The 19,630-nt window shown below is 38.0% G+C and overlaps 1 protein-coding gene across 5 annotated transcripts in view; it reads left to right on the forward strand.

Annotated features, from left to right (window-relative positions):
- Nucleotides 1–18,754, forward strand: part of clec16a (C-type lectin domain containing 16A) — a 37,476-nt gene extending 18,722 nt beyond the window's left edge. For all 5 annotated transcript variants that reach the window (XM_005809162.2, XM_023348909.1, XM_023348908.1 and 2 more), the window contains 11 exons: nt 78–197; nt 465–574; nt 1,666–1,710; nt 5,193–5,243; nt 5,361–5,489; nt 5,714–5,834; nt 11,209–11,360; nt 11,842–12,046; nt 13,395–13,565; nt 15,417–15,554; nt 16,611–18,754. In XM_005809162.2, the coding sequence (XP_005809219.1) occupies nt 78–197; nt 465–574; nt 1,666–1,710; nt 5,193–5,243; nt 5,361–5,489; nt 5,714–5,834; nt 11,209–11,360; nt 11,842–12,046; nt 13,395–13,565; nt 15,417–15,554; nt 16,611–17,158 (1,790 nt within the window). In that variant the 3' untranslated portion in view covers nt 17,159–18,754. The remainder of the gene's footprint in view (nt 1–77; nt 198–464; nt 575–1,665; nt 1,711–5,192; nt 5,244–5,360; nt 5,490–5,713; nt 5,835–11,208; nt 11,361–11,841; nt 12,047–13,394; nt 13,566–15,416; nt 15,555–16,610) is intronic.
- The last annotated feature ends 876 nt before the right edge of the window (nt 18,755–19,630 follow it).

The raw sequence follows: 19,630 nt of genomic DNA on the forward strand, positions 1-19,630 counted from the left end.
TTTAATAAAATGCATTTTGATAAATCAGCTTATCCTGCTTGAGTGCAATGATGTTAAAATTTCTAATTTTGTTAAAGGTGTGAACCGTGATCTTCTGGAGCGTCTGCAGTTGCCGGTTCCCGACCAGGAGAGAGGTTCTTACAGCGTGGTGCTTGTGGAAAAACTGATCAGAATAATGAACCAGGCAGCGTTGCCAGGTAACAAAACATTCAGCTTTAAATGCTGATTACCAGACCAAACAGTAGGGCATGGAGTCACCAAGAATCAATATCTTTCAAGAAGATTCACTTTGAAAATACAAATATTACCAATCTGTTGCCTAGAAACCACCAGTACATGACATGAACGAGCACATCCTATCTGTTCGTTGTGAATTAGAAATGACTTCACCATTCATGTAAATTGTTTCTTAACTGGGCACTTAATGTGATAAACTCCATTGCCATATTTTTTTTTTCCCCCAGATGGGAAAGTTCGCCTCGCAACACTTGAGCTGTGCTGCCTTCTGTTGAAGCAGTCGGTTTTGTCGGGAAGCCACTGTATAATCAAAGATGTCCATCTAGCCTGCCTCGAGGTAACCCACATACTCTACATGCACATAATAGCTTCTGAGTGATGTGTTGTGTAAAAAAAAAAAAAAGAAAAGAAGTGTCATGTTTCTTTATCTCTCCTGACAACGAATTCCAGATAACAGGAGCCAGAGGTTTTCTTGTCATGTTGCTTTTTCTAGAATCTGGGTTTCTAGTAAAGTGCTTACTTCTTGTTAAGACTTATTATGAGGCTGTCCTTAGAAAGTGAACAGACCTCCCTCCTTTGTCCAAGAGTCCAATAATTCATAATTCATTTTGTTTACTGTCTGTGGTTTCTGTTCCTGTTTCATCAATGTTGCTGAATTCCAGGATATGCTAAACAACAGATAAAGATTTCAAAGGAAATTCCACCCTGCGGTTCCAATATTTGAAGCAATAATTGATTAGGTCTCCTCTCGGAGTGTAACAACTCTTACAGCTGTTTTTATTTTTGTATTAATTAATATAAAGTACCAGAAAACGGATTGTATATAAATCATAACTGCATCAAGCTTTTCCTGTTGGATAGTGACGCAGATATTTTTAACTGAACAGTCAGTCTGGACTTCTTACAGGCAACAACTCTCAGGTGTTGTATTATCGAAGGCAAAGGCCGTTACCGGCAATGTATAGATTCTCTGATTGTTAAGAATCATTTGTCAGTCATAAAGCCATACAAATAGACATCATTAGATTGACTTGTTAATATTTAAACCTAATGAGCTTTAAGTAGATTGTATCTGATTTCTATTTGTTTTCCTTTTGTAAAGTTCCCTTTGTAGGTAACTGTTGTTCCTATAAATAAGCTGCAGTGACTCACTAGTTGATTCACAAGATTGTTGTTCATAAGCCAGTGTTTCTTAGGAACTGCATCGGAAACGCACAATAGGCTTTCCCACTGAAGCTTCACTTACCAGTTCTACGGACAGTGCATCTAGATTTCTACAGTATGTGTTGATTTCCCTGAGACTGTGTCATGTTACACTGTTTGGAATTGCAGGGAAACCCTAATATGCTAGGGAACATTGTTCTGTGAATGTTTGAGTTCACAGAAAAAAAAGCAAGTAAAAACAGAGTACCATGTTTGTGTTTGCAGGGTGCCAGAGAAGAAAGTCTGCATTTACTGCGGACCTTTTACAAGGTAATTACACAAATTGCAAATCTCAACAGCACACTTTTGAACTGTGTGAATATACACATGCTACATGAAGTTTTATTATACGCCTTTCTAATCTTATACCTGCACATGCGTTTACAGTGCATTCAATTAAAGACGGGTATCATCTGAAATGCTTTGGATTCCAAAAGTATTATTTTCATTCTTTCATTTTTGATTTGTGTTGCACAGTAGGACTTCAGGTCGCTGAGACAAGAAGCATTTAGTATTTGGCAACCAGTATTTCAGAGAAATTGATCTTGGAAGAAAAAGGAACAACAAAATTTCTTGTGTTGCATCCAGATTAATCCGAGAACAGCCTCATAACAGAAACTAAGTGAAAACCTCCCAGTTTCTATCTGACTAGTCGGTTGGTTATAATTGAAAATAACCCCCTCCTAAGAAGAAGCTTTGTCTCCGCCTGCAGATTAGAGTTAAAGTGTTGGCATTTTGTTTGTTCTTTACAATTAAATGTAAAGTTTCATTTTTACTTTCACTTTTGATTTGATTCAGTCTGGATACTGTTTTAGAATCAGTTAGATGATTTGCTTTTCTTTTTAAAATGAAATTTTTCTTTTGGTTTGCTTCTCTTTAAAAAAAAGAAAAACATACTAATTGCTGTAAGCCTGAGTTTTTAATCATCAAGTCTTTGCACCAATTTGTGTTGAATGTTACTAAAGCCAGAGAACCTTATTTGATGTAATCTGGGATATTTTTGGAGAACAATGGCTTTCATTGTTGCGCGCTATCAACATTGCTCATCTTTGTGCAATATTCCAGTCATAAATGCTTCAATTATGACACTATCGCTGTCTCCAGATCTGCAGATGGTCTGGCCTCGACTGACTTTGATTTGTCTATGCACAATTAAGTTACTGATTTAAAGAGTATATATCATATCTTGTTAATTTTCAGTGCCAGAAATCTTTAAAGTCTTGCAAGAATAACATGTAAATAAATCACTTTTGGCCTTTTTATAGTTTTTCAAAGCCGATTTTAAAAAAATGCATGACTATTAAATCAGAAAGGAATGAAGGTAAATGGGGAGATGTCGCTTTACCACCTGGAGACTTCATAGCAATCACAGAACAGATTATCTTCTAGACAAAAACACCATTCTGATAGTAATATGTGAAATGGGTGTGTGTCAGCTTATTGATAAGTCATTGAAAGAGTACATGGAGCACTTGTCCTAAGAAGATTATTCATGCAGGAAATGCAATAAGTTCTGTGAAAATTGTTAGAAAAATTATCTACGTTAGACCCAACAAAAATGTTCAAATTCAGAGCGAGAAGGAACAAGCAAAGCCTGTGAAAAGAGGACAAAAGAGAGTTGTTGTTACAGATAGTACAGATTGTAAACAACTGGAGCTGAAGGCTGCTGCAGTTATTTGAGAGCATGTAGCTTATTAGTATGTGGGGGACTTTTTCTCAGGAGATGTATCTTTTTAGGTAGTGGTAGTCATTACATCTGTTCTTGTCCACAGATTCCACTAAATCAGTGATTGCTGTCCCATCATGCTCCTTATGTTTGGCTATGTGAAGTTTTAGCTGCAGGTTATTTTCCAATTGTATTTTAACCAAATGAATGAGGGACTGTATGGCTGCAGTCTGATTTTATCTGTATTTTAACTTCCCTTTCATCCACCATATGTGTAGCTTTAGTTTAGGGACTTTTTAGGGCCAACCACCATGCTGTTGTGGGGATTTATAGAATTATAGTGATGTAATGGATGATGTTTGATGTTAGATAGCCACTATAAGCTTTTAAATTCCTGAGTAGGGTTCTCGTTCGCTTGATCTCCAAGCTTCTGAACTAGACAACTCTACACCTGCCCTCCTTTTGGATAAATAACCATAACAGTCTTCACTGTATGATGTCAATTTGTACCTGGTGGCTATGCTACCAGTTGTTTTGTCTTTGATGCACATTGCGTCATGCACCCATATCACATTTACGCAATCTAATCATAATATCATTCTTCAACAAACTTTCAGCTGTGTTCTTGGTGGTCATGTGATCAGTTTTTGTCTTTCACGCTTTTCTACATTTTAGTTTTCATCACATAAGATATGTAGCTATTGTGACTTAAAAGCTAGCCCACTTGCAAAAAGAAAATCTTTAACAGTTATGTTATAGTTTTTACGTTATTCTTTTAAAAAGGGGAATGTGTCTAATGTTCAACAATTGGTTGAAAGAAATCTGTATAAGGTACTTTCTTGTTTCTCTGTAGTATTTGAAAGGCATAAATTTAATTTAGAAAATACTTTGACATTATCCATCCATTGTCTGTACCTACTTATCCTTGTAGGGTTCTAAATAGGAGGTGGAATATATTGCTGCTGATGTAACATGGTGATTAGATGAACATATACTTCTCAGTGTACATATAAACAAGCAACTTGGCATTCCTTGGCTGCCCAGAGGTTCTTCTTGAAACAATTTGTCTCTGGTCCATAATGTTCAGTTTTGACTTATGGCGCCTTTTATTCAAATGAGTCATTGAAAGTTGTTTTCCAGCTGTCATGGTTAATTGAAGTGATGAAACTTATAGATTAGCATCATGTTTTGTCGGCGGAGGAGGCTTTTTTTTTAGTTTTGGTTTGACATTCTCTAGGTCTGACTTGTAGTTACCCTTACGATACAGAAATCTCACCTTGTTGAGCTGTTAACTAATTTTAAAGCAGATAAGGACCAGCAGAAAGTGATCTGTATGAGGTGTTTACTTGCTTGACTGCATTAATTTTCTATTTAATTTTCTATTGCTACAAAAAATCGACTAGATTTGTTAAACATTTTTGGAAAAAAAATAAAAATCTATGTCACCAAATGTTTTCTGGTCTGCAAAACCATAATGCAGTCCAGCCTTCAAAGTTTTGGGTTGCATAAAAAAAGGTGGAAATAGCTCATTATGTTGAAGTTGTGCATTCCATCTCAATTTGTGACCAAGTGGTAAAAATAAGGACAAAAGTAAAAATGAATTATGGGCAGAATCTCATTTTAACAAATGCCCATCTTTCCTCATTCCAACGTATGGAAGAAGTACGGCATCTCAGTGTTTTCTTTCAGGTTCTTCAAAACAGATTTTTTATGGGAAACCATCAATAAACATTTGCTTTCATCTCTAGATAGTCTAATTGGTGTTTTTGATGCATTACATTTGATAAAAATGTTGTTTAAAAAAGGCATTTTTAAAAAAAATTATTAATTTAAAAATGTATGAGACGAACACATTGTGTAGTTCAAACACAAATCACTGTATAGCTGTCAGTTCAAGATATATAGTCATAAGTACAAAAACACTTATCTTCAGTCGATGTATTTAGATCTGAAGCTACATAAATATGGTTGCATGCTTGGCGTTTTAACATATTGATGGCTTAATATAATTTATAAATGTCTTATGACTTGTGTTTTAACATAGTTTCTGAAGCAGCTTTTATGTTTGTTTGTTTTTTTGTCACAGGGTGAAGAAATCTTTCTGGACATGTTTGAAGATGAATACAGAAGCATGACGGTAGGTTAACCGTAGTTACTCTGCTAATAATACATTTGAAAAGCAACATCTGTAAATTAAACTTTAGTTTGGAGGTGTTTATGTTTCTTGTCACTCATCGTGGTGTATTTGTTGCAGAGTAAACCTCTGAATGTGGAGTACCTAATGATGGATGCCTCCATACTGCTGCCGCCCACCGGCACCCCTCTGACGGGTATCGACTTTGTAAAGAGACTACCTTGTGGAGACGTAGAGAAGACCCGCAAGGTTTGTCAACACATACAGGAGCTCAGAGCACTGGTTGTAACATTCCCGGCAAAACAAATCTTAGATTTTCTCATAAAAAGGTTCTTGTTTTCAGTTCGTTGATAATGTCAGTGCGTTAATGTCCTTTCGCATTCTGGAATTTTCTTTTTCAAACACCTGCTGTGATTGCTCCTTAAATACATTCATCGTAGGTTTTGTCTGGCACCTCTTTGTTCCTCTTTCAGGCTATTCGAGTATTCTTCATGTTGAGGTCATTGTCACTTCAGCTTCAGGGAGAACCAGAAACTCAGCTCCCTTTGACCAGACCCGAAGACCTAATCAAGACAGATGATGTCTTAGACCTCAGTAAGAGTCTCACACTCAGGCTTAGTTTTAGGTATGATGTCATTAATAAGTTGAAATAAGTGAAATCTGACCTCAGAGTTACTCAAACAAAAATAAATTGGTTTTCCTGTTGAGAGGGGGCTTTTTAGAGTTTCCTGCACTCCACAGTTAAAACGCTCCAATCTGACAAAGCTGTTGCTGATTTTCTCTGCTAAGGAAAGCAGCCATTCTAAAACACAGTGCAGAGTTTACAGATGCAGCATGCAAAGATCAACAACCACAGCGATGCAGAGCTGAGCACACACACATACCCTCAGCAATACAGCTTCCCACACACTGATAACCTGAGCAGTTTTCTTTCACATTTCACAGGTGTGTTTTGGAAACTCGTACGCGGTTAGCTCTACAGCTGCACAGTAATGTGAATCAGTCCTGATACTCTATCATTTATTCAGTTCACAAACTTTGCAACCAGACATATAACATTCTTATATTTTGGCATTTGCATTTTTTTGTTTTGTTAACGTTGAACATAATTGAACGATAACCGTAGATTATAAAAAAATGTTTATCTGTATTAACTGTAAAGTTGGTGGTTTTCTTGTGATCATTTACTTTAGAAGGCCTAATTACCCTGAGTGACCATTTACTATAGAAACAATTTTCAGGGTCAAAGCTCATGTTTAGCTACATTTTGATTTTCTAACCTAATTTTATGGATTATAAAAACACAAATATCATTTAGATTTCTCCATTTATACGTTATGTTATGTATTAAAGTTAAAAAAGTAACGAGTTTAAACTTAATTCCTCAGGTTTATCAGTGTAGTAAAGCAAACTATTACAGACATTTGCAAAGTCGATGCTAAACTTTCAGCTTCTTTTTATGTTTTTATTGGTGTATTAAAACGACTGCTCTGAGGACGCTGCTACGTACTGTGAAGGAGAAGTTATCTCTGTCATCAGTTTCCTAAGCTCAGTCTCAACATGACCATAATGCCAAAAGTATTTACATCACCTAGACATTTCCGTGTTTTTTATGTTTAAACAAACTTTATTGTATGGTTTTTGTGGGCGGAAGCATTTTATTAAACAGACCAACACAAAAGTAAAAATTTTGAAGTTGAAAATGTACTTTTCTTGTTCTTTCCAAAATATCTAAACACTTTGCTGCACGTTTGTATTCAACCTTTTATGTCAACACTTTGCAGCTCTTCCATAGCTACCATGGCCCTCTTGCCTGCCTTTTTTATTTGTAACTTCTACCTAAGAAATGTCCAAAGGTTTGCAGTTCTGCTATACTATATATATTGAACACTGTTTTTAAAATGGCTAAACGTTGAAAGCTTTGTTGACTGTGAATGCTTTTACTAGGTGTTGCTTTGCAAGAGTTTTCAACAACATTGGGATTGTCTGTACCTTTTAAACGGATGAGAAACCAGATTAAACCACAGAGGAAGTTCTGTCCCTTGACTTATATCAGCTTGCACATGTCCATAGATTTGATGAAAATTATAAAAAGCATACAGATTTCTGCTTTGAGGATCCGTTTTGAAGATGTGTGTTTTTTTTTATAGATCTCATGGGTTTTCTTTGGTATTGGTGACTGTGCAATCTGTGTCATATGTAGGTAGCGGTGGCCTTTAAATGTTATGTTATCTGTGGTGAGTCAACTAGAAAAACATGTCTGGTTGCAAATTGTGGTGTCAAGCTGTTGTCTGATAGTTCTAACAAACCAGTGACACAGCAGTGCATTGTCTGTCGCCACCATCTGCTTTATCTTTGTCCGTTGGCAGTTAGACTATTTTGTAGGTTTTATATTTCTGACTGGACATGATTAATAGATAGCATCTTAGGACTTTCCTTATTTCATTTTTGGAAAAGGAAATAAGATAAAAGGAAAGACTTTTGACAGAGAGATAAAACATAGCCCAAACATCTCACTTCTGTTTTACTTTCATCTCTAACTCAGTGGCTGAAACTCTTGTGTTCTGATTTTTCCAAATGCCAGTCGAAAGAGGCTGTGGCAGATCTGGGTTTTGACAAACCTGTGAGGTGTCATGTGGTTTGACTTCCTGGAATTGATGTCACTGAAAAGATGATCTTCAACCAAGTGTGTAGTAATAATGACTCCGAGTTGCTAACAGTTGATGAAAAAAAATTTGCTTTCCTTGTTTGACTGTATTTGTAAGCTGGGTGATTATCTAAGAACACATTCTTAGTAATTGCAGGCGGAGGGGGAGGGTTTTTTCCTGGTGAGTGGGAAGAATAACCTCTTCATCTCCCACCCATCTCCCATGTGTGTTGTTTTTTTTTTTCTGACCATTAGGTTGCCACCACCTACATTCCACCTCCTCTTCTAATAACTTTTGAATCATGGAGCATTTCTTTGTCTCGACAAGTTTGGGGAGTTTTGGAGGTGAAAGGTGCTGTTTCATTTTGGATATTACCAAATTTCAACAGGTTCAGATCAGTGCGCTGTTTGAGCAAATTTGTTTCTCTTATCAGACGACTTTAATGTAACGCTCTCAAACATGAACAATCTGCTTAAAAGATAAGTGGAGATTATTTCAGATTAATATAAAGTTTGAGGACTTTAACCCTTTTATAAAGAATCACTTATGACATTTAAATTGAGGGTGTGTTACTGCATCAAAATAATACCTGAAATGTTGCTCTGATTCTTTCATGCATGTTGAGGCATCCTTGAATCTCCCATGGCAACCATTCGGGGTTGCCTAACTGCTTGCTTTCACAAAGCACCACCTAGTTACCTAACGCTCCTCCTGGGAGCTGCAGTCCCCTTCTACTTCCCCACACAGATCCTCCAGACTAGGAGCATTAGAAAACACCTCTTGGAACTGTGCAGCTACAGACTACTTCTCATTTTAAAGTCTCTAAGGATGACTGTAAACAGCATAATGAAGGAGCATTGTTGTGATGATATACTGAAGGCAGTTTGTTAAAGAGACAAAAGCCAATTTCAAGGCGTCAAATTACAAAGTTAAATTTCTTTTGAGCTATTTTTCATTTAAACAGCTTTTTTACAACAACTATAGCAATAAAGTAACAGTTACTTATGGCATTATGTGCCTGCAAATACAATATATCTCACTGTAGATTTGTTGGTCACTCTGTTATGATTAACACGCCCAAGCTGATCCCACAAGTTTTTAGTAGCGGTGAGAACGGCGGGCAGGCTGTTCCATCCTCTCCACTACCAGATTTTGGAGGTAGTCTGATAAGCCTTGCTCTGTGGGGACTGAGAAACGAATTTATTCCTAAAAGTTAAGATGTGAAATCTCCACTAGTTGAAGAATCTCTTTTCAATGCATCTAAAGTGGCTCCAATTATGAGGGCTTGGTTTTGCCTTCGAGGAAGATGCTGCACCACTCCACTCTCTTTGGCAGTGAAGATTTTCTAACCATTACTGTCAGTAAGCGTTATCGGTTCATTTTGTTGTTTTAACAAGTTCCCTTATTTTCTGTGCCAAGTATTTATTGAAAGTGGATTACCCTTACTTAGTAGGACCAACACAACTTGTTTCCACAGCAAAGTTGTTGTAATGTATTCACAACAAAGTTGTGATCACATTACAACTTTGTGATGAGTTGCTTTGATTGCTCAAGAAAGGGTGAGCTGTACAGATACTATGTTTGTGTGAACTTTTGTTGTAAAAGCTCCTGATGTCATATCGACCTTTTGTTTCTCAGAAAAAGATTTTGTATATTTCTAAACCACTTCCTCCTTTTTGGAGAGTGAAGATATCAAATCATCTGCCAATGCATGGAATTGTATGTTTTACTTTATAGTAGCCAAGTTGGTCATGGGGTTGCTTCCTTGCCAACTTTTTGTGGCAATAAAAAGACTCAAGGAAATAAAGATACAATCAGTTAGCCTAAAAGATGGCGCTAGATTGTAATCGGAGCAAGCAGACCACTTTCTGTCAAAGCTAAAATAAGACACTGGGGGTGGTATGGTTTTTCCCATTTTGTCAAGGGACTGAATCTATTGAACTTCCCCTAATTTCTTTGACCATTTAAATATTAGTATACCCTTGTTACCCTTGGAAACCAAGGTCTACCTCTCCTGGTGAAGGTACTTTTCACTGGTTTCTGCTTCACTAGGTGGCATTCAGTTCCTGGCAGTCCCCTTTGATCTTTAATCACACCACACATTTTACAAGCTCATGCATGTCTGTACTCCACACCCCACTGGTCTACTTGGAAACAATAAAACAGTAATAAAAGTTTTTCTTGCTTCCTGTGTTTGTACACTAGCAAGATAAAATCTGATTTCCAACGACTTTTTCTGGCCTTGTATGGTAAAACAATTGAATACATTGGAGGAGAGTGGATCAAAAAAATGAGGGAAAAAATGAGAAGGAAGAGAGAATTTAATCATGGAGTTGTACATCTGGTTTAGCCGGTTTACATTTGGAGAAAGTTGAGCGTCGGCGATATGTCAACCAAAACCAGTGGAGTCAGATCAGGTCATTTGCAGCTTTACTTTGCTGGTTTTGTGGTGCACTGCAGTAAATAATGCACATATGTGGGCTTATCAGTTCTTGTTGAACCTCAGCATGTGGGAGGAAAGCATCTTCTCTGTCCTTTTAAGTGCATCAAGCCGTCTGGCTGCATTGGCCCACTATGCTTCTGTCTGGGGTTTGCGTACACAAATTAGCACAGCATCGTAAAGTCACAATACAAAAAAATATATATTCCACCGGGCTTTAAGTAACTTATTTAGCTCTGCTTATTTTGCCCAAAGTTGTTCCAAAGAACAGGATTGTGTTCCGGTTGAAGAATTAAACAGAAGTAGGCTTTGTCAAGATTGTTTTTACATGAGATGTTGTGTTTCTTCCTCAGAATACCACTGAAGTGTTGACTTTTCAGTCTAACTTGCTTGAAGATTTACAACTCGGTTTTAAATGGGAATTTGGAAAAGTTAGTGTTGTAGCTGAGAAGTAGGTTTATTGTCCCTTAGTTTATATTTTACTCAGCCTTTTTCAAATGTCTTGGTTTTTTTTTTATGCAAATGCATAGGACTCCTATTTTCCCCCCAAGTTTTAAAAATATTTTTATTGTTATATTAAAGATTTGCTTGTAAAAATATGATCAGATCTCTAGAACAAGTTAACTTGTGTCATAGATGTGTTGCACACTGAATTTCTACCCAGTAGCTAATTTGGGACATTCCAGATTAGCTTTTTCTACTCTGAACATAATACGACAGTGTTGAGAACACAGCATTATAAATTGTCTTAACTAATTCTAAATAAAACTTCAAAACAGAAAAAAATGACAAGAAAAACAATGTTGGTTATCTTTATCTTTCAATCATTTAACAGGTGATTTTAAGAATCACTTTGACTGTGCATCGCTGTCTGTTTCAGATAACAGTGACTTGATAGCATGTATGGTAGTCAGCAAAGATGGCAGCCAAGCCCAGAGGTTCCTCGCTGTAGATGTGTACCAGATGAGTCTAGTTGAACCAGAAACCAAACGTCTCGGTTGGGGAGTAGTCAAGTTTGCCGGCCTTTTGCAGGTAAGAGAAAAGTAGTTGTTGTTTTACTTTACATTTTTTTGCATCTGTATACCAAAGTCATTGAAGTTCATTACATATTTTAATTTACCAGAGTTTGTAGGAAAATTGCAATCATGGACAATCCCATAAATATTAGTCATTTATCATTTCACCTCACAAATGAGTAAACTGATTTGAATAATGAGGCTCTATTTTTTGGAGTAGGTGGATTCAGAGTTGAGTTTATTACACATCTATTAATATTGAAGGCTAAAACTAGCCTTTAGGATTTTTTTTCTTCAGAAAAGGAGAAACCCTGATTTTTAAAGCTTAACATTTGCAAATATCTGTCAACTCAGACGTCACACCGAAGTCAAACAAAAAATGTAAAAGGGGGGGCGGGGGGGGGGGGTCTTGGATCTATAAAAGTTCTTCAAATTACCCATTTTGCAGTTTGAAATTGAACCTTCATCATGGTCTATCTTCCTCCTCCTTTTTAAAGGACATGCAGGTGTCTGGTGTTGAGGACGACAGCCGAGCTCTGAATATTGTTATTCATAAACCGAGCTCCAACCCTCACGCCAAGCCCCTGCCAATTCTGCAGGCCAACTTCATCTTCGCCGATCACATCCGCTGCATCATCGCCAAGCAGAGACTCGCCAAGGGTCGCATTCAGGCTCGACGCATGAAGATGCAAAGGATTGCAGGTGAGGACAGAAGCCAGATGAAGCTGAGAAGAGAGTCATTATCCACAGTGAAACAAGTCCTCTGCCAACATGGGCTGGAGGGCCACTCACAGGACAAGTAGTCAGTAATCCTGAAGCAGCATAAAAAGCCAGAGAACACCATCCAAATCGTGAGGTATGGGGGCGGCAGCATCTGCTTGTACAGGTGTTTCGCTGCAAAAGGGATTGGTGCACTTTGTAAAAGAGAGCATGATGAGGGAAGAAGATATTGAAGCAAAACCCAGATTTTAACAACAAAAATAAACAACTAAAACTGAAGTGCAGAAAAGAGAACATATCTTGGTTTATAGGGGGAAAAAACAATGGACAGATTATGTTAAGTCAGAATAAACAACTATATTATTAATAATCTTGACATATGGGGCAGATGTGTGAAAGGGGAGAAATCGACAGTCTTTTTAAGGAAACAAGAAAATCCAATTGCAATATAATGAAGCTATATTATATTAAAATGTACTCGATGTATAATGATCAGACTGCTTTGCTGTTTGTGTCTCTTTTTTCTTGTTGTTTTGGATGCTTTTACTAATGATAAACCAAATAAAAGGGGGATATAAGAAAGTACATTAAATAAAAGAATCTCAAACTTTTAAACATCCATAACAGAAGGATGAAATATTGTTATATATTCAAAACATGTGTTATTTATCTGGTAGTACAGTTTCACATCGTATAAAAAGCTAATCATTAGGTGTGTTCTCATTAAATTCATTTAATATAAAGCAACTTTCTGTTAAACTATAAAAGGGTTTTTTTCTGGACTTCCAACATTCATGATGATTATCAAACACGATAAAAGCAAAGTTTTGCTGTAGGAAGAATGTTCTTGTCTTTAAAGCAACTAAAAATATATATTTTAATCTCTGTAGTTCAAATATTGCACTTTAGAGCGTTATTCCCTCCTCTCTGTCATAATTTGCTTTTATTGGCTCCAGTGTCCCTGCCTGTTAATATCATATCTATTTGTACTGTAAACACAAATCTCTTTACCCAGAAGTGATTTGTACTTCCCCTTACTATGGTCAAATTCTTTAGAAATCCACTCAAGCCCAACAAAACAAATAGAAAATCTAGCTTAGTTCAGCAAATTGAGGAGGATGTGACGCCTACAAGAACAACCACATCTTTAAGCAACAGTTTTGTATTTTGTTTTTCCAGCATAGTTGCATAGAAACAGCTGTGCATTTCTTGCAGTCTAATGAAAAATAAAAACATGTCCTTTTTCCGACGTAGGAATTGGCTCCTTTGCCGTGCCGCAGTACCATATGTTTATACTGTTCTGTCTTTATTCCTCTCCCCGTGCATTCAGCTCTGCTGGACCTGCCGGTGCAGCCCAGTGCTACGGAGGTGATGGGTTTCAGTCAGTCTGCCAGCCCCTCTCCCAGCGGCCTGCCGTTCCGATTCTACGAGCAGTCCAGACGAGCGCCCAATGATCCCACTGCAAACAGATCAGTATTTGCTTCTGTCGACAAAGTACCAGGTGACCCACAGATGCTTCCATCCTAGAGTGCTGAGAATGAGAAGGATTGTTTTAAAATGTTTAATTCTGATTTGCTCTGAACTCCAAATAAGTGGAAATCAGTTTGTGATTTGATCTGCAGCATCAAAGTAGAGTGATAATGTTCCGTCCTGCAGGCATGAATTAGAGGTTTTATGCAGAAACACTGTTCTGCAAATTAGAGCTGGAAAGTCCCCCGTTCTGGGCTTCATTTGATGCAGTACAATGTAAATGGTATTCGAGCCCCTTGAACATTTGCACGTTTTATCACATTACAACCACAAACTTCAGCCTGAGATAAAGCACAAAGTACAACATAACTGAAGTGGAAAAGAAACGAAACAAGATTGCTTGTTTTCTTTTAAGTTTTATGCAAATAAAAATCTGAAAAGTGAGTGATACATATTTATTAGGCTCCTCTAGTTAGTTCTATGTTCGTAAAGTGGAGATTGTAGAAAACATAAGAAATACCTCCAACAGGTGGCCAGTAAAATAAAGACTATAAATCATCCTTAGAGACAGAAAACCTAAAAATCTGTTTGAGAACTAAGGGAAGGGCATATATGATTTCAGTTCAGTTTTTCTTATAAAAACATATTTTCTGGGGAAAATTTTGAAACCCTTTTCTGAAACAGAGAACCTTTTCAGTCATGCCCATGAAGAAAAAGGTATTAAACTGTATTGATAATGACTTTTAACCTCATGTGTAACCTCATTTTCTTGAAGCCTGTCACTCAGATTATTTTTGTTGTATGTCTGTTTTCTTCTTCTCATCTCTGACAACTATACTTTGTGACATTTAGCATACTGAGTAATGCCATTTGTGTCCACTGTGATCATGTCCTACTGAGACTCTGTCCAATTTGCTAAATATTACATTAACATGAAAGCTGCTTGTTCATATTACCTGAAATATGAAACAGTCCTTTGCAATATGATGATTACACACAGATATTGTGATATTATATTGTGCAGCTTTTTAATGGAGTAAATAAGTCAGATGAATTAAGGTGAGTCTTTAAAGTTAGAAGATGTTTTTTTTTCACAGAAAGTTTAACTACAACAGTATTTTTGTCTTTGTCTGAGCTTAATGAAGGACCAAATATTATACTGCAGATGTTGCCCCAGTATTTTAACTTCCCCTCCACCCACATGTATGACATGTTGGTGAGTTCTTTGGCTCAACATGTTGTAAGAGCTAATTTTAGACAGACTGGATAACATCCTTGTGAGAGAAAAAAAAACTCACCAATTGTGTAAGAAAAGTGAGTAAATCAACAGAATTTTAAATAATACCGTCTTACTCATAGTGACAACTCAAAAGAGCCTCACACTACAGGATTTGTCTAGTGCCAGGGTGGCTTAAAGGTTCAAAGGCTGGTCAGATTTGGAACACAATTGATAATCAAAATGTATTTCAAGTTTTAGGTTTTTTTTTAATTCTTTCACAAGGTTTTCTTCTTAATGCAGTAAGATACTCTAGGCTCACCAGAGAGCACTTTGAAATCTCTCATTATATTGCTGGTTTGTTAGATCTCTACTAGTATCACACTGCTCCTGACTTCCTCCTTCTCAAGTTGGATCTGGAGGTTTTTGGTAAAGCTACTGTTGTCTCTTGATGATTTTGTGTTGTGAACCGGCTTCACTTTTTTTTTTTTTTTTGTAGGCTTTCCACAGTAAGAAAAACTAATAGAACTGTTATGTACTACAACTATGAACATAAAGGAAAAAGTTGTAAAAATGAGAATATAGGCACCCTTGAAAGGCTTCAAAAGTCTGAACAAGTGGTAACACACAAAATGTAAACATGTCTATATGTCGCACCCATTGCAGGTTTTGCAGTGGCCCACTGTGTGCCCCAGCACAGTCCCTCACCGCTCTCCTCCCCATCGCCTCCCTCCAGTGGGAGTGGAAGCACAGGGAGATGCGACTCTGTTACTGCAAGCACTACGTCTGTTCAGAGCCCGTCAGGTAGCACACACACACACAACCGGATCTCTCATTTCATAAGCATGCAGACAAGCTGTGAAATACACAGATTTTAGGAAAATCAATTTTACAGTCAACGTTGTGCAGAGATGATTGAAGCGACTCGCTTGGAAAGAGTATTTCTACTTCACTGCGCATCATTTATACATAGTGTACTCATGTCATGTCTCTGGTGTTTCTATGGTGACTGTGCAACCCACCAAAACCACAATAGTTCTTGGTGGTGTGACATTGTGAAAACATTTCTGTTCCCTTGTCATATATATGCCTATATGTGGTGTATGTGGGGGTGTACACACATACACACCCAGTGCTGCTTTTTGTACTCTATAAGCTGGTTGGTTTACAATGCAAACAAACAATAAGGCTGGTAGAGGGAGAGGATATGGATTAACCAACTGTATGTGCCTTTCAAACAATAAGTTTATTTACAACCTGAGACAACATAAGAGATTTTTTAAGCTGTTAAATTACTCCAACTATGAACTTGAAGGCAGTATTTTCAGAAGTCTACACCACCCAGTCATGAGTCCCTGTATCATCAGACCTCAAGCTCTGGACTCGCACACCATTTATTGGCTGTTGGATCACCTGATGGATATTTATCAGGTCTCTTTGCATGTTGAGCTTGGTCCACACAAGGACTTTTCTGTGTAATAATATGACAGCACAAACCTGCGTTGCTGGTTCCCTCTGGGTGTACAGAGGCAGTGAGGGGTAGCTGTGTGTTCTTAGGAACTGGATGGAATCAAAGAGATTCTTTACCTTTTTATATCTGTCTCTGATCAGGTGGTTTACTTTTATTAAGTCCTTACATTGAGGCCAGAAGTTGTTTTGTTTTAAGTTTTAGATTTTTCTTCAGACAGTTGCATATTAAATTTAAGGAAATATTTAATGTGTTGGTACTAAATGTTGTATGTTGCACCAAAAACATTCTTCCTACAGTTTCTATAGATAATTACTAGTTTCTTCCCTTATGACAGACATGAGGGGAAGAAAAAGTCTCAGTTCAGCTGTCTATCTTTTGTCGTTCTCTAGACGATGGTGCATATTTGGAGCACACTCCATCCTCATCCTCAGGCGGTGAAGGTGAAGGAGGAGGCGGAGAAGCTCCTTCTACTCCTTCAAACCCGGTCCCAGCCCTGGCGCCGAGCCTCACCCCGGCCTCCCAGCCCACCATCTCCCTGCTGACGGACAGCAACGCTGACACGTTGAGCGTGGAGTCGCTCACGCTGCTGCCCCCCGCAGACTCCCCGCACCTGCATCCGTATGCTGTGACCCACTCCCTACAGAGACCTGAAGCCTCCATAATGGAGGAGGAAGAGGAGAGAGAGGCTTGTAGGGAAAGAGAAGAGGAGCTGCAGGAAGAGGATGGGTCGCTGATGGACGAGACGGAGACGGATGCTACGGTTAAAGACGAAACTACTGAAACAACTGACTTGATCACACCTACTGATGAAGGACCTGACGGAGCAGACCAGCAAGGTGAGGATGCATCTCTAGAGGTAGAAGGAGAGAGCACAACAGCAACAGAGTCTGTGGAGACGATGCACACCGAAACAGCAGAGTCACCTGAACTGGATTAAACAGCCTCACATTTCTATGTTCACACATACGGAATGCTGTCCAGCATGGTGGGTGGACTGTCCAGTCCTCGCTGCAGTGTGTTTTCATCTCAGCATCTATGGGGATGTTTGGGTGTGATTGTAAATATTCCCAGGATGCATCAGGAGGAACCTCCTAATTTGTGTTTGCACATGAAGAAAGACACTTTTTCCCCTCTCAGAGAACAAAGACAGACACTGGTCAAAGCCCAGAAAGGCTCAAGCACATTGTTTTCTGAGCACTCGAGTGTGTCTGCTCAAGATTTATCAAGCGTGTGTCGAGACGCGCAACCAGCAACCGTTTTTTTATTTATTCTGATAGTTCATCACTCATACAGCACATGCTGATAATCAGACCAGGTTTCCCTCTTTTTTCTGACATATTTCAGTTCACATAAAAGGGCAGCAGTGTTCACTACTGTACGCACGCACGCACACACACACACACACACCCTTGCCTTTTCACAGCAGCATGTCAGAGCTGTTTGTGCCACCCTGACCCAGACTTGATTTTTCTTTTCTGTATGGAAAATAGTGTGAAGGAAGATGATCAGGAGCAGCCACTTGTTCTCAAATTAATATAAGTTAACATGGTGTTCAACTTTCACTCCATTCATTTGTAAATGGTCTAGTTTTAGAGGCGAATCACAGAGTATTCTAGACATACATAGTTGAATAAAAACAGTATCTCAGATCACCCTGTGATTTATTAATTTACTGTATCAGTTTAATTAAAGCTAAGTCTGTAATTAAAAAGATAGGATTGTACGTTTTTATCCTTTAAATATCTGGACGAATGCTCTGTAACATCCCTAAGACTTTTTCTAAGTGTGATTGTTTAGAGAGATTTTTCTTGTCTCGGCTGGGTGATTGGTTAACCCTGTATTCTTTTTCTTCCTCAGAACCCAAACTGCTTCTTAGCTTCCTGCTTTAATCAGATGACTGAAGCTGTACTACTGCAATAACCTTAAAACTAACCAACATAAGGAGAGATGAATGTAACGTTTCACTTTTCTCTCGATTAATGTTCGTTTTCAACTTCAGTTTCCATTTCTTTAGAACAAAGCACACTTAGATTGTTTAATTTCCAATTAATCCCTTTTACCTTCTGTTGATTCCCATGCTTTCTATTCTTCAGCTCTCTTTTTTTTTTTTAGTATTTTCTGTGCCATCAGAACACAATGTAGGTCTTAATGCTTTACTATTCTTATTTTTTTTTGACTAAATTCAGAGCAATACTGTCTTTTATGGGTCTGTCTCTTAATCTTTTCATCCTACTCAGCAGAATAATGGTGATGATGATGATGATGATGACCATGATCATCACTGGCACGCTGAAGAGGCATGCCGTGGTTGAAGGGAGGGTGGGTTTTAGGAGCATGTCATCACGTGCCTAAAACCAATACCACAACATGCCGTTAGGACCCTCCATTGCCGTCTGATTGTAGAGTGTGAGTGTATATGATATGTTTGTGCGCCCTGTAAATGCTCTGTGCTTTAAAACTTGTAAGTATTGTAAGTTAATGAATTAAAACAGAGGAATTAAAGAACTGCAATAAATTATTCTACTTAACAACAGTCATGAGATTCTTTGCAGACGCGATCTGTGTGGGTAGACTCTAAACCTCAGTGTTGGTAAAAAAAAAAATTTTTTTAAATCATAAAGCTTAACATTTTTATCTCACAATGTACAACTTTGATTTGTTTGTGGACCTTTGGCCTTTTAAACTGCCACCTGCTTCCATCTCATTTCTCTACAGCTAGATGTAGACCCTGTGCGTTACTTCCTGTGTGAGATGGATAGCCTGTCTGAAGCTAAGATCATGACGTGGCCTCTGTGACTGTTGGGGCCCTCAGTCATCTTGTGGTCTGTACGTGTCAGTTTTTATCGTGGTTCCTCTCTTCAGGGAAGTCTGGTCGTGTGTGCGTAAACGTGAACAGGTTCCTGGTACTGAAGCGATACCGTGTGTGTCTTCTCTGTACTGAACCGCAGTCACAGCATGAATTGAAGTTGTTTTTTTTTTTTCTGTTTTTTTTTTTTTTTTAACTGTGGAGATCACAGACAGATTTGACTTTTTTTTCCTCCTGCACTGTTGTGCTTTTGAAGTCTTCATGTACGTCACTGTCTTCACATGTGGCAACTGGGGGTATGAGCTGTTGACCGAAGATTTCTTTTGTTTTGTTCGCGAGGTTTTTATACCTCGTGAAAACGTCCTTGTTTGTGAGACATTTAAATTTTAAGAATATATAACTTCTCTTTACACATAAATCAGTGTAAAATAAATTAATAGTAATATTTCTAAAGCTTTATCAGGCTACGATGCTTTTGCACAAAGCATGGGGATCTATTTATACATTTTACTTTGGTAAACTGAAAATATTTTTAAATAGGGGGTAATGGGGATAGTGTTTACCTTTCAGCCAGCTAGGTAGCAGTGTGCAGCAACAGGTCAG

The sequence above is a fragment of the Xiphophorus maculatus genome, chromosome 16 (genome assembly GCF_002775205.1).
Source record: "Xiphophorus maculatus strain JP 163 A chromosome 16, X_maculatus-5.0-male, whole genome shotgun sequence".
Taxonomy (NCBI): Eukaryota; Metazoa; Chordata; class Actinopteri; order Cyprinodontiformes; family Poeciliidae; genus Xiphophorus; species Xiphophorus maculatus.